The sequence below is a fragment of the Oryza glaberrima genome, chromosome 12 (assembly GCF_000147395.1).
Source record: "Oryza glaberrima chromosome 12, OglaRS2, whole genome shotgun sequence".
NCBI lineage: Eukaryota > Viridiplantae > Streptophyta > Magnoliopsida > Poales > Poaceae > Oryza > Oryza glaberrima.
Genome location: NC_068337.1, coordinates 12,545,432 through 12,556,883, shown reverse-complemented (window position 1 = coordinate 12,556,883; position 11,452 = coordinate 12,545,432). Strand labels below are relative to the sequence as shown.

At 38.9% G+C, this 11,452-nt stretch overlaps 1 protein-coding gene across 1 annotated transcript; it reads right to left on the bottom strand.

Moving 5' to 3' along the window:
* Positions 1-261: 261 nt before the first annotated feature.
* Positions 262-10,988, bottom strand: LOC127757384 (serine/threonine-protein kinase TIO). The gene is made up of 23 exons (XM_052282883.1): positions 10,618-10,988; positions 10,413-10,532; positions 10,222-10,296; positions 9,561-9,653; positions 9,394-9,468; positions 9,218-9,310; positions 8,728-8,791; positions 8,146-8,230; positions 7,458-7,530; positions 7,309-7,377; positions 7,140-7,217; positions 6,950-7,052; positions 6,745-6,879; positions 5,852-5,990; positions 5,451-5,622; positions 4,764-4,862; positions 4,118-4,675; positions 2,092-3,237; positions 1,784-2,017; positions 1,517-1,660; positions 1,370-1,450; positions 1,056-1,244; positions 262-691 (listed from the first exon to the last, which is right to left on the bottom strand). Exons 2-23 carry the CDS (start codon positions 10,500-10,502, stop codon positions 446-448), a joined length of 4,041 nt encoding a protein of 1,346 aa, XP_052138843.1. The 5' UTR covers positions 10,503-10,532; positions 10,618-10,988; the 3' UTR covers positions 262-445.
* Positions 10,989-11,452: the final 464 nt, after the last annotated feature.

Genomic DNA, 11,452 nt, shown 5'->3' with positions numbered 1-11,452 from the left:
GCAATGTTAGACAAAACCAGGTCAAAACCGCTGAGGGACCTAGTTTATACTGGTTTTGTAAGTTGAGGGATGCATTGTATCCGGTTTTGTGGTTGGAGGATGATTTTGTAATTCAATGACAAGTTGAGAGACCTTCGACCCCTCCCCCCCAAAAAAAAAAAAAAAAAGAACCTGCCAAGAGCCCTTTACAGGCCGAAACCAGCGTCGGCCTCCAAACTAAAATGCTCTATACAAAGTACACTACCATGGTACCATGGTACATGATGAGCTGCAAATTTCATATGTCGGGTAATTATATGGATCAAGTCATATATATACAAATAGTTGATCCGTGATATACTGTACTACATTACAATTCCAGGACATTACAAAGATTTCAGATTCGCATTGCGGCGGCATGATCATGCCCCCGCCACGGCCGGGAGGAACCAGGGATGTCAAAGGCTCAAGGCTGGCAAGCCTTGGTGGCGATGGCAGAAGCATACTCAGAGATGGCTGGATCCGGCGATTGCCTCAGGTGCACGATGACCGGGAGCAGCTCCGACGATCGGAGGAAGAGCCGGCAGGCGGCGTGGTCGCACATCTTGCGCAGCGCGAAGAGCACGATCTTCAGCGGAGATTCTGTTAGCACGTCTTTCCTGCTGGGGCTCAGAGCCACGGTGGAGTAGCTACTGACCATCTTCAGCAGGGCCTGCATAGCAACAGGTCAGGGGATGAAAGAGTATGTTCAGATAGGCCAAGGTTGATGATAGCAGAAAAATGGGTGTAGGTTATGTTTTTTGTCAAGCCATCCAATTGTATAAAATGCCATTCATTTGATGCATGTTCCTGCATCATGTTTAGTTTCTCTAAAATGCATCATTGAGATAATACTACCACTGACTCAGCACAGTAATTTTGCATTTGCGGCTGATTTCATTTAGTAGCTTCATTCATTCAACCCACGATAACTGCAAGTCGTTTCCCTTGCTGTACAACTTAACAACGATAAAAATTGTGGACCTGTATTGAGAATAAGATGCATGAGCATGAGCAGTAAGCAACAGTTGGCAAACCTGAATTGCGCCCTGGGAGACAATGTCTTCACAGAGTATGTTAGAGTTCCTCACTAGGTTACTCAACGCTCCTGCAGCATTGCCCTTGGTTTTATCCTCCTCAGGTGCAAGAAGTAGCTTGGTGAGTTGAGGAATGGACCGTCTAAGTTCTTCATATAGCATGTCGTTGTGATAAGCAGCATTTCCTACCTGAAATGGTAAGGATAAATCAGATTATGAGGTTAAACACATTAACAACACACTATAAGCACGATGCTGGTCTCCTGTTGATTGGTAAAATGCAACAAATATACAAGATCGCTTTAAAAACTTACAGCAAAGCATGCAAACTTCCGAGTGCGCTTGTCCGGGTCAGAGCATCTGTCAACTACCAGCTCAATTACCTTATTTGTTGCCTGTTCGCGGAAAACAAGGTTAAATATCTCTACAATAGTCCAAATGTGAATAAAATATTTTCTTACAAGTGAACTGTAGAAGTAGGAACTGTGGCGGCACATGTTGCCAATTGCACTGCAAGCTTTTGCTCTTAAATCAGGGTCCTCATTTGATAGAAAGTTCTTTAAATAACCAACCATGCCTGCTTTATCAATTGGTTCATAAAAGTCCTGGATACAAGCACAATTTGTGTTAATAAGTATTCATAGCCAAGATTCAACATTTCCATTTAGTAGCATATTTCTAGGGCACCTTGGAAATATGCCAAAAACGAAAGCCAATAAATGACAAACCTTTGACATCCGGGCAAGATCAGAAACTATCATGAGGAAGTCAAGCAATGTCTCTTTAGCAATAGGGCCTTTCAGTAATTTTTCAACCCTGCTATGATTTAGTAAACCTTCTCTAAGAAGCTGAGAAGCAAGTGGACGATACCCAACCATTTTGGCCACTATGGCCAAGGGCCTTGATAGATCTTCCATGTTAACATGATCAAAGCAGTGAAGTATACACCCGGGAACACTAACCTGAACGAATAAAATAAAGATAAAATTATGATCATGCACTAGTAAACAACAAGATTAGAGTCGATTGGTCAGACCTCTAGTAGAACTTGAATGTACTGAGCCATGTTTTTCTCAATAGTTTTCAGCATTTCCTTATTCTCAGTACCGATTCTTCCACCAGGTGATGCAATGTTAAGAAGGAAACCACTATTGATGGACGCCGATGTTGATGGCATGTTTGGAGAACTCTGCACTGCAACAAAGGGAAATGCTAAAATATCAACGACCGAGTTTATCAGCTCCCGAACTCCCTTTTTCCCACCACCAAGACCAGTCCAAGCTGCCAATGCCTTGAGGTGTGTATCAGACAGTAGGTCAGTTAAAAGCTTTACATGCTCCCTTCTATACAAAATTTCACGGAAAACACCACCAGGTAGACATTGAGATAAAGCCGAGAGAGTCCAGACAACTCCCAATGGTGATAATCCACTACGGTGTATTGAACCTTCTTTTTCATCAGATGGTTCCTTTGAGAATCCATCAGTAAGCAAGCGAATTAGGAGTTGTGGGATGCCAACAGAGCAGGCTTGTTCAATGGCCAATGGCCCACCCCATTTCAGTCTTGTTTCCAACAGCCCAACACACCCATCACGAAGGCCGAACAGATTTAGCAGACCAGCATTATATCGACAGAGTGCTTCACTACCATCAGATAGCCAAAGCTTCAGCAATGTGTGTATTGTTGCCATACGAGGAAACAATGCAAGGGCAGTTTCACACAGAGAAGATCTACTTTGCCCTCCATTTTCCAATGAAATAAGCGACGATAGTGCAAGCATTGCAGATGCACAGTGTGGCTGGAGGCAACTCTTGACTGTATCATCAACTGAAGAGAGATGCGCAAGAACAGAAAGTCGGGACCGCTGTTTCTTCTGGGAACTCGTTAAGATAATTGATGCTGAAGAATTCCCTTCTGACTTCAGGCATGCAGCTATTGTTGCCAGTGCAAGGCAACAGTGCACTACTAGGGCATGAGGATTGGATAGCCTGCATTTCTGATTACTGTTTTGCTTGGACTCCTTATTCAAATATGAGCCACACAGTGACAATAGAGAAAACATGTCAGATACAATTGTTCCATCTCCACCATGTTCTACTTCATTGACATTGGATGATGGATTTATTGGGCCACAAATCATAGCACAGAAAGAAGCATCCAGTAGACAAGCTCTTGAGATTAGCTGAAAGGCAACATTTCAGTGCATAAAGAATTAGAATAAGAGATATAATTTCAGGAGCAACTAAAGACGTGCTAAATTGCATTTTCAAAGTAAAAGAAACATTATAAAATTACTTACAAATAGTTCTTAGTGTAAACAAAGATTCAATCAATTGTGCTGTCCTTTTGCATTTACAATAGTTATAATGCAGATTCCAAGAAAAATCAGAGCGTAATACAAGCTACGTTGATGTAAAAATATGTCATGTTTGTTTTTTTTTAAAAAAAATGAAATCAAGCCATTTTGATTTTATTCTTACTCATCAATCTCGTATGATAAAATCAGAATTTGGGAGAATAAATAGTTAAAGTAGTTTGATGATGAAACATGGTAGAATCAGAGAAAAAGGCAATGGATGATATTGTCCAAAAGTTGATGAGAACAGAAATAGCACTGAAGAATGTACTAGTTGATTGGATTATACTCCCTCCATTCCATATTATAAGTCATTTTGAGTTTTTCCTAACTCAATCTTCTTCAAGTTTGACCAAGTTTATAAGAATGATACAGCAATATTTTCAACACAAAAGAATATACTATAAAAAGAGATTAAAATGGTGAATATTTTCAACACAACAGATTTGGTGCTGTAGATGTTGGTACATTTTTTCTATAAACCTGGTCAAACTTGAAGAGGTTTGACTTAGGACAGACTCAAAATTACTTATATATAATATGGAAAGGAGGGAGTGGATAATAGCACCAACATCGCAATTGAGATTGATAGAATTAAGGCAATTTTTAATCCCATATTTTTAAGATTTTGTTAGACCCATAGCATTGAAGAGAGACATTTCAATATAATGTATTGGTCTGTATATTAAAAGCATGATAGAATTACCTGAAGAGAAGCATGAATAGCAGACTCCAAACCATTATGCAAGCAGTGATAAACAGCAACCTGCATCGGTTTTGAAGCCAGGAATGATTTGACAAATATATTTATCAGATGGGTAGAGTCTATATCTGATAATGAATCTTTTTTTTGTGAGGCTGGCAATGATCCTTGATCTTGCATTTTACCATCCAGTTTTGCATGAACTTGTCTCCATGAGTTAGCTAATGGAAATGAAAAATTATGTGTGCCAAGGGACATAATGTCAACAGCATGAGCTAGATACCAAATGGCCTTGCATGCCTCACAAGCTGCTGGTACCATGTTAGTGGACCCAGATACTATATCTGAACCTGAAGCTATTAGACACTCACATAAGAGTTCTAGTAACTGTGAACTCCTTGCATGATTGATGATCTTGATGAGACTTTCTTCCATTGGCTTTGGACTCTCAGAGGAGATACTTGTTTTCAATCCAGAAATAACCCGAGATAACATCAGAGCAAGGCATGCAGTCGACTCACGAGAGATTCTTCCAGATGGATCAATTGTAGAAACCAGAATCTGTAGGTATAAAAAAAGACCCTTGATAGTTAAATAGAAGACATGCACGCCAGATCAATGAAGCCTGAAGTGAGTAGCAAAGTGTGACCTGAGAATAAAGCTCATATAGAGAGGACCAGTGTCTGTCATAAGATTGCAGCACAGGACCTTCACTTGTATCAAGCAGCTTTCGTCCAATGGCTAGGCACTGACAAAAATACATCGTTGTGAAATGGAGTTAATAGCACCAAATAAATTTAGAAGAATTACTAGTATATTTTTTGAAAGAGTAAATTTCACAAAACTACAAGTATTTTGACCAAATTATCACAAAACTATAGATTTAAGGAGTTGTATCACAAAACTACATATTTAACACCAAATTTATCACAAAACTACAGATTTTAGGTTAAATATCACAAAAATGCATATTTAATATTGAACTTATCACAAAACTACAACTTTTGGAGTTTAAATCCTTAGCACCATTGTTATGGTGGAGCTATAAACATTATTAGTTGTGATTAAATTGGTTCTAAACCTGTAGTTTTGTGATAATTTAGTTACTAAACATGTAGTTTTGTGACACTTCATCTTAAATGTGTAGTTTTGTGATAAATTTGGTGTTAAATGTGTAGTTTTGTGATACACCGAGTTTAATTTGTAGTTTTATGATAATTTGGTCATAGTATCTGTAGAAATTGTAAATTGCAAAGCATGTTATTGATATATGCCACAGAATGGGGGTTGCTTAAATTTGCTATTCAATCTTGGAGAAGTTCAAAAACCACCGTACCTTCACTGCAAAGCTGTAAGCATCTGAAATCTTAGTTTTGATAATGACACTTGTACACTCAAGAAACATGCAGATTATGTCATCAATTGCTGCAAAAGATTGATATGACCCTGCTTCAATTAAATTTTTTACAATCCTGAGTGATTGGTTTGCATCATCAATATTCAGTTCCCTGTGTAGGTTGACCAACAATAAATTGCTGTTAGATGATAGCGGCATATTGTATACATGAAATAGATATCGGATGCATACAGGCCAAAATAATAAAGTATGAGCAATGCTCTTGATAATTTGTGTGCAAGTGCTAGCAACTGTATTGCAATAAGTTCCTTTTTCATGTTTCACAACAAAGCAATAAAATTAATGGTTCATGTCAAAGGATAAAGCATTGGCAAATATACCTGGGTGAAGTAGAAGTATTGCTCAACCAAATTTTGATGGGGCTGAGGGCAGTTGACAGCACTTCACTATCTTCAATAATGGCATTTGCACCTTTTACTGTTTGTGAAGTTTTTTCCAGCTTATCTAAAGCTGAACATTCTGCACCAAAGTGATAGAAAAGCCCATGCTGTTTAGTAGGTTATAAATGTTCACGGTTATAAGGGTTAAGAAACTACAGTCAGATGTATATTATGATAAGATACCATGAGTTATGTGAATATGTGATTCCATTAATACTGTGAACTGCCATGGTTTCCCAAAAAAAGGAATCAATCAGCCATCTACACATAGATGTGTCCACACAATCCAATTACTAAAGCAAGGGTGAAGTCCACTTTTGGATTCTAATTTTTACCCTAAGCTCAAAAGCAGCTTATTTCAAAACAAATAATAGAAAAACCTTATCCGCCAGAGGTTTTGAATGACATAGGGGTAGCTTTCACTGATATAAATTCCTATCAGGTAAGTTTCATTGACATAGACCTAACTAGTGGTATCCATGTCACCTCTACACCAGTCATATTCAATGAAAACCACAATACAATATGTTCCAATGTGTTATTTGTTCAGATTTAAAAGTTGAGGGTGAAACAGCCATTTTCAGTTCTGGTGAAAAATGGACTACACAAAGAGTGCTAAAAATGGGCTTCAACCTGAAAAAAGTTCTTATAGATGCCCCAAACATACTTATCTACATTGACCTATCCACCAGAAATTAGTATAGAGCACACCATTGCCACCACAGCTTGCGGAGAAATATATGTTGATAAATGTTTTTTTGGAAAATAGCCACTACCCCAATTAACATTACTCACAAGTCATAATTCGAAAAACTGTTTGGATAATAACATGCCTGACAGAATGCTGATGTCAGAACCAGGACCAGTAGCTGAACCATGATGATCCTCAGCAGCATGCTTAGGGCCTTCCACTTTTTTGTTGTTTTGTTTATCGTAAACAATTTCCCTGTTTTCAACAGTATTTCTACCTGCCATGAATTCAGTTAGGTTCAAAATTAAGAACAATATTAAATGTCTAGGATGATGGAGACAATTTACTTTGTGGATCAGTAACAGGAGGTTGTTTCCTGGACGTTTGGATTTCATCTGCTTTCCAGGTAGCCTCAGATCCTTTAACTTCATAAGGAACAGTTCCATTGTCCTGGGAAAATGTAAAAACAATACTATATTATCACTACAGAACTTTATGTTATGCAAAATTGCAAACATATATTCTGTAGAAACTTACAGCAGCTGGCTCCACTGAATCGTCTTTGACAAATGGGTGCTCCAACAATGCTGGCCAGGTTAATCTACTCTGAGGCGACTGCTTTTGTCATATACAGAATTAGCAAAGAAAAGGATGGATCAACAAACTCAATAGCTGCAGTCAAGGAGAAAAATAAAATCATTTGGACCTTATTTAATAAACCCTTTAAGAAGCTCTTAAAATGTGCACTCATATTTTCTGGATATTTCACAGGATCCTGCCACGACATTATATAGACCATATGTCAATTTTGACAATGAAGATAAGGTATTTGAAAAATGAAGTCAATGAGCCAACCTTGACAATGTGCCGTATAAGTGCATAGACTGAATTTGTATAAAAAGGGGGCTGTCCAACAAATAGTTCATACCTGACCAACCAACCAGAAAAGTTAGCTTGAGGTGTCAGGCAAGTTGGAAGTGGTGGAATATTGTTTTATATATAAAAAAGAGCAGAGCAATGCATTTGCCATGATCATTTTCTAGCAGAAGGCCACCAACCTTGCTATGCAAGGCTAAGCAAGGGTGAGAAAGGGAAGCAAATATACCCTTAAGAAACAGATTAAGTAGATGAGTTTTTCATTGAAAAATTGCGCATGGACATCTTCTAACATAGTAAACTAAAGAGAAGAACAAATCTAGGCATCATGGCTGGCAATTTATGTACATTTAATCCACAAGGAGTGTTATGCCTTGCTTACATCATCTGGGAACAACTGGGATGTGCAAACTGTCTTGCGATGTAAAAATGAAATGGATTGTGGTTCTCACTCTTCAAATCATGCATGCGCTAGAGAATGTCTGGAATCAAAGATATATTATGTTGGTTTGTTCTATTTATCTCTAACGGTGGTTTGTGCCTACAGCTAAGCCATACAAGTCACACAAAAGGAAACAAGAAAGTATGGCACTACATGTACAAAAGTCAATGACAAGAGATACTTATTTAGTAACAGAGCATCGATACAAAATAAGAGCCCACATACAAGATGACACCAAGGGACCACAAATCTGCTGTGTGGTTGTAAGGTTGTTCCCTCACAAGTTCTGGAGCCATGTATAGAGGTGTTCCTGGGTGGAAGAAGAATGTTTAGTAGAACAGGTAGCCAGAAAAAAGGAAATCAGTTCACATGAGTATACCTGAGTCACTATAATCTAGGAAAGGACCAGAAAGGGGAATGTCAATCAAAAGCAGGCATCATAGCATTTCAAGTATTGGTTGTTCATGAAAGAACTGTCTAGGATTATTGTAAAGTCAACTACAATATCTACTTTCAGAAACAAACCTGTTGGAAGACAGCTATGACATGTATTTTACAGTTTATTTATCCTTAATGATTATTATTATTTCAATATTTGGGAAAAACAGCATGTTAAGTTTCATACCGAATTGCCAGTAGCTAATATATGGATAGAGGAATGGATTTACAAGACTAGAAGGCATATAGTGCTAAATAATAACTGAAACATGCTAAAAGACACATACAGAGAAGTACCTTCCATAGAACGTAAAACAACAGTACTACCATGGAAAGAAGCTCAACTATCATGCAAAGATGAAAAGGTACCTTTTATAGAACGTAACACAACAGTATTAGCTGACATGGCACGAGCAAACCCAAAATCACAGAGCTGGGAATAAGAAAAAGGAAATGCAATTTAAAACAAATATATATAGTAAATAAGAAAAAATAAAGCAAAACAGTACGCAGTTGTGTCATATACTCATATATAGTAGCAATCAACTCCCAGTGCATAAATAGGACTATGAGGTAAGGATTGTGGTTATTGAGACAAGACTTCTTTTACAAACATGAATAGACAATTAGAAACAACTATGAGCATCATACTGTGAAGCTAGACAAAATCAGAGAACTTAAAAACATAGGATAGTGTTGCTGCAAGATATAGAATTAGGTGCAATGTATAACATTTTCGATGAAGCAAATAGTCTGCAGAACAGATGATATACTAAAAGGCATTACTTTTATCTAACAAAAAGTGTTTAGCTAATAGAACAAGCAGCCATTGGCAACATTGATGTGGCAAAATATATACCTTGACAACAGATCCTTTCCCAATAAGGATGTTCTGAGGTTTCATATCCCGATGGATAATACGATTGGAGTGCAAGTAATGCAGTGCCTTAACCTGAAATAAGGAGATTTGCTGAAATGAAGACAACCAGAGAAGTCCAGTAGTGTGTAAGAAACAAGAAACTTTTTAGTGCATACCAGCTGCTTAGCAATTGCTTGAACCTGTTCTTCTGGAAGGCACTTATCATCCTCAAGCACCTCAAACAGCTCTCCCTGAGACAACCATTATATATGAAGTTTAACCAACTAAATTCCACTGCAAAACCAATTGTTGGTGAAAACTACACTGAAAAATCAACCTGTACCTGAGCAAACTCTGTTACCACACAAAATTCCTGAGGGGTTTCAAATGAATCGATCATTTCGATTATATTCTCATGTTTGAGTTTCCTCAGAATCTAAAAAAATGATGGCAGCAAACAGTAAGATGGAGGAAGCGCCATATTTAAGATATGTAAACAAAATAATTTCTACTAGTTTGAAGTTCTAGCTACATGCGAACTAAATCAAAGCAACATTTGTGATTTCCAAGGTGCTGTATATATTAATTTTGCATTGTTCAGTAAACCATGAGAAATGTCCTGTGGCGAACTAAACAAAGCAACATCTGTGATTTTCAAGGTGCTCTATGCATTAATTTTGCAATGTTCAGTAAACCATGGGGGGAGCTCAGCCGTATCCCACAATAAATTCATCCTCAAAATCAAATTCCATCCCCATTGCCACCTTAAAAGAATCCAAAACAGGCATTTGAAGATTTCCGCGCAGATTCTAGCCCCCAAGGGTCAAGGGTTAATTCAATTAGCACTAAATATCAAATTGTACAAACAAGGCATGAGACCCTTGACGTCATGAGTCCTCAGAGAAGCAGCGCATCTCCCGGGAGCACTTTCAAGTAGAGATGAAATTGAAACATTTTATTCCCTAAGCAGAATCTCAAGTAGATAAATTAATAGCTACGATTACCTCAATCTCCTGCCTTAGATTATGTATATCTTTGTCAGTCTTCCCATGCTTAAGGATAAACTTCATAGCTACCGTCTGAAACAAATTTAAACAGAAGCAATCAAACTTCCGAGCAAAACTAGCAGCAAAAAAAAAAGAAAAAAGAATTAACCATTCCATTTCACCGTACGAGCGGAATCCAGAGCACGAACCTGGCGAGTGTACTTGCGCCTTCCCATGTACACCTTCCCGAAGGAGCCCTCCCCAACGAGCACGATGACATGGTAATCTTCTATCCCCATCACCACCCACCCACTAGGCTCACACAAACCCTGGTAGCAATCCACACCGCAACGATTAATCGCGCGAAAATCAAAGCCCAAAAATACAGTGAAGGTGGGGGAAAAAAATAGTCACCGGTGATCGACTACCGCCTCCGGAGCAGCAGCCCGGGTGGGCGGAACCCTACCTTCCCAACGACGAGACAATCGAGGAGGTTCCAGTCGAGAGGGGGACCTGATTCGTGCGGTGCGCGGCGCCGCGCGGCCGATGGGGGAAGCACGGAGCGGAGGCGGGGGATCTCGCGAGAGCAGAAGACTTGGGGGCGGATCTCGTCGGGGGCTCGCCGGAGATCGCCGGATCCGGCCGCCGGAGGGGAGGGGGAAGGGAGGAGCTCGTGGGGGGATAAGGCTATGGGCTTTCTCTCTCTACAGGGTTGTGGGTGGGATATTCCCCTCAAATTCTAGGGTTTCAATTATTTTCCCGCTCGCTGCGCGAATTTGGAACTGACGAACTAGGCGTCGCGGATAGAGAGGACAAAGCTGGCTAACGGCCCACTTCTTATTGGGCCTAGTAACGGCTAGTTTCAGTCTCACCTGCATATTTCACTTGGAACAAAGTCCATTAAGTAACATAGGTCAGGTGTGTTTAGTTCACACCAAAATTGAAAGTTTGATTGAAAATGGAATGATATGATGGAAAAGTTGAAAATTTATGTGTGTAGGATAATTTTGATGTGACGGAAAAATTGGAAGTTTAAAGAAAAAGTTGGGAATTAAACTAGGCCTTAGTCTATTCGCTCCCTCAACTGTTAAGGCTACATTCATTTCTACAGGTTCCGACTTCCTCCCTTGTTTTTCACGCACATGCTTCCCAAAATTCTAAAAGGCATGTTTGACTAAAAGATATTCTATATGAAAATTGCTTCAAAAAATTTTTGGAATTATTATTTATTTCTTGTGACTTACTTTAT

Coding starts and splice junctions, on each gene's coding strand:
- LOC127757384 (XM_052282883.1), bottom strand. CDS start 10,502: ATGGGGATAGAAGATTACCATGTCATCGTGCTCGTTGGGGAGGGCTCC. Junction 3,238..4,117: donor CTATTCATGCTTCTCTTCAG/GTAATTCTATCA, acceptor GTTGCCTTTCAG/CTAATCTCAAGAGCTTGTCT. Junction 1,451..1,516: donor CCTACTTCTACAGTTCACTT/GTAAGAAAATAT, acceptor TTCCGCGAACAG/GCAACAAATAAGGTAATTGA.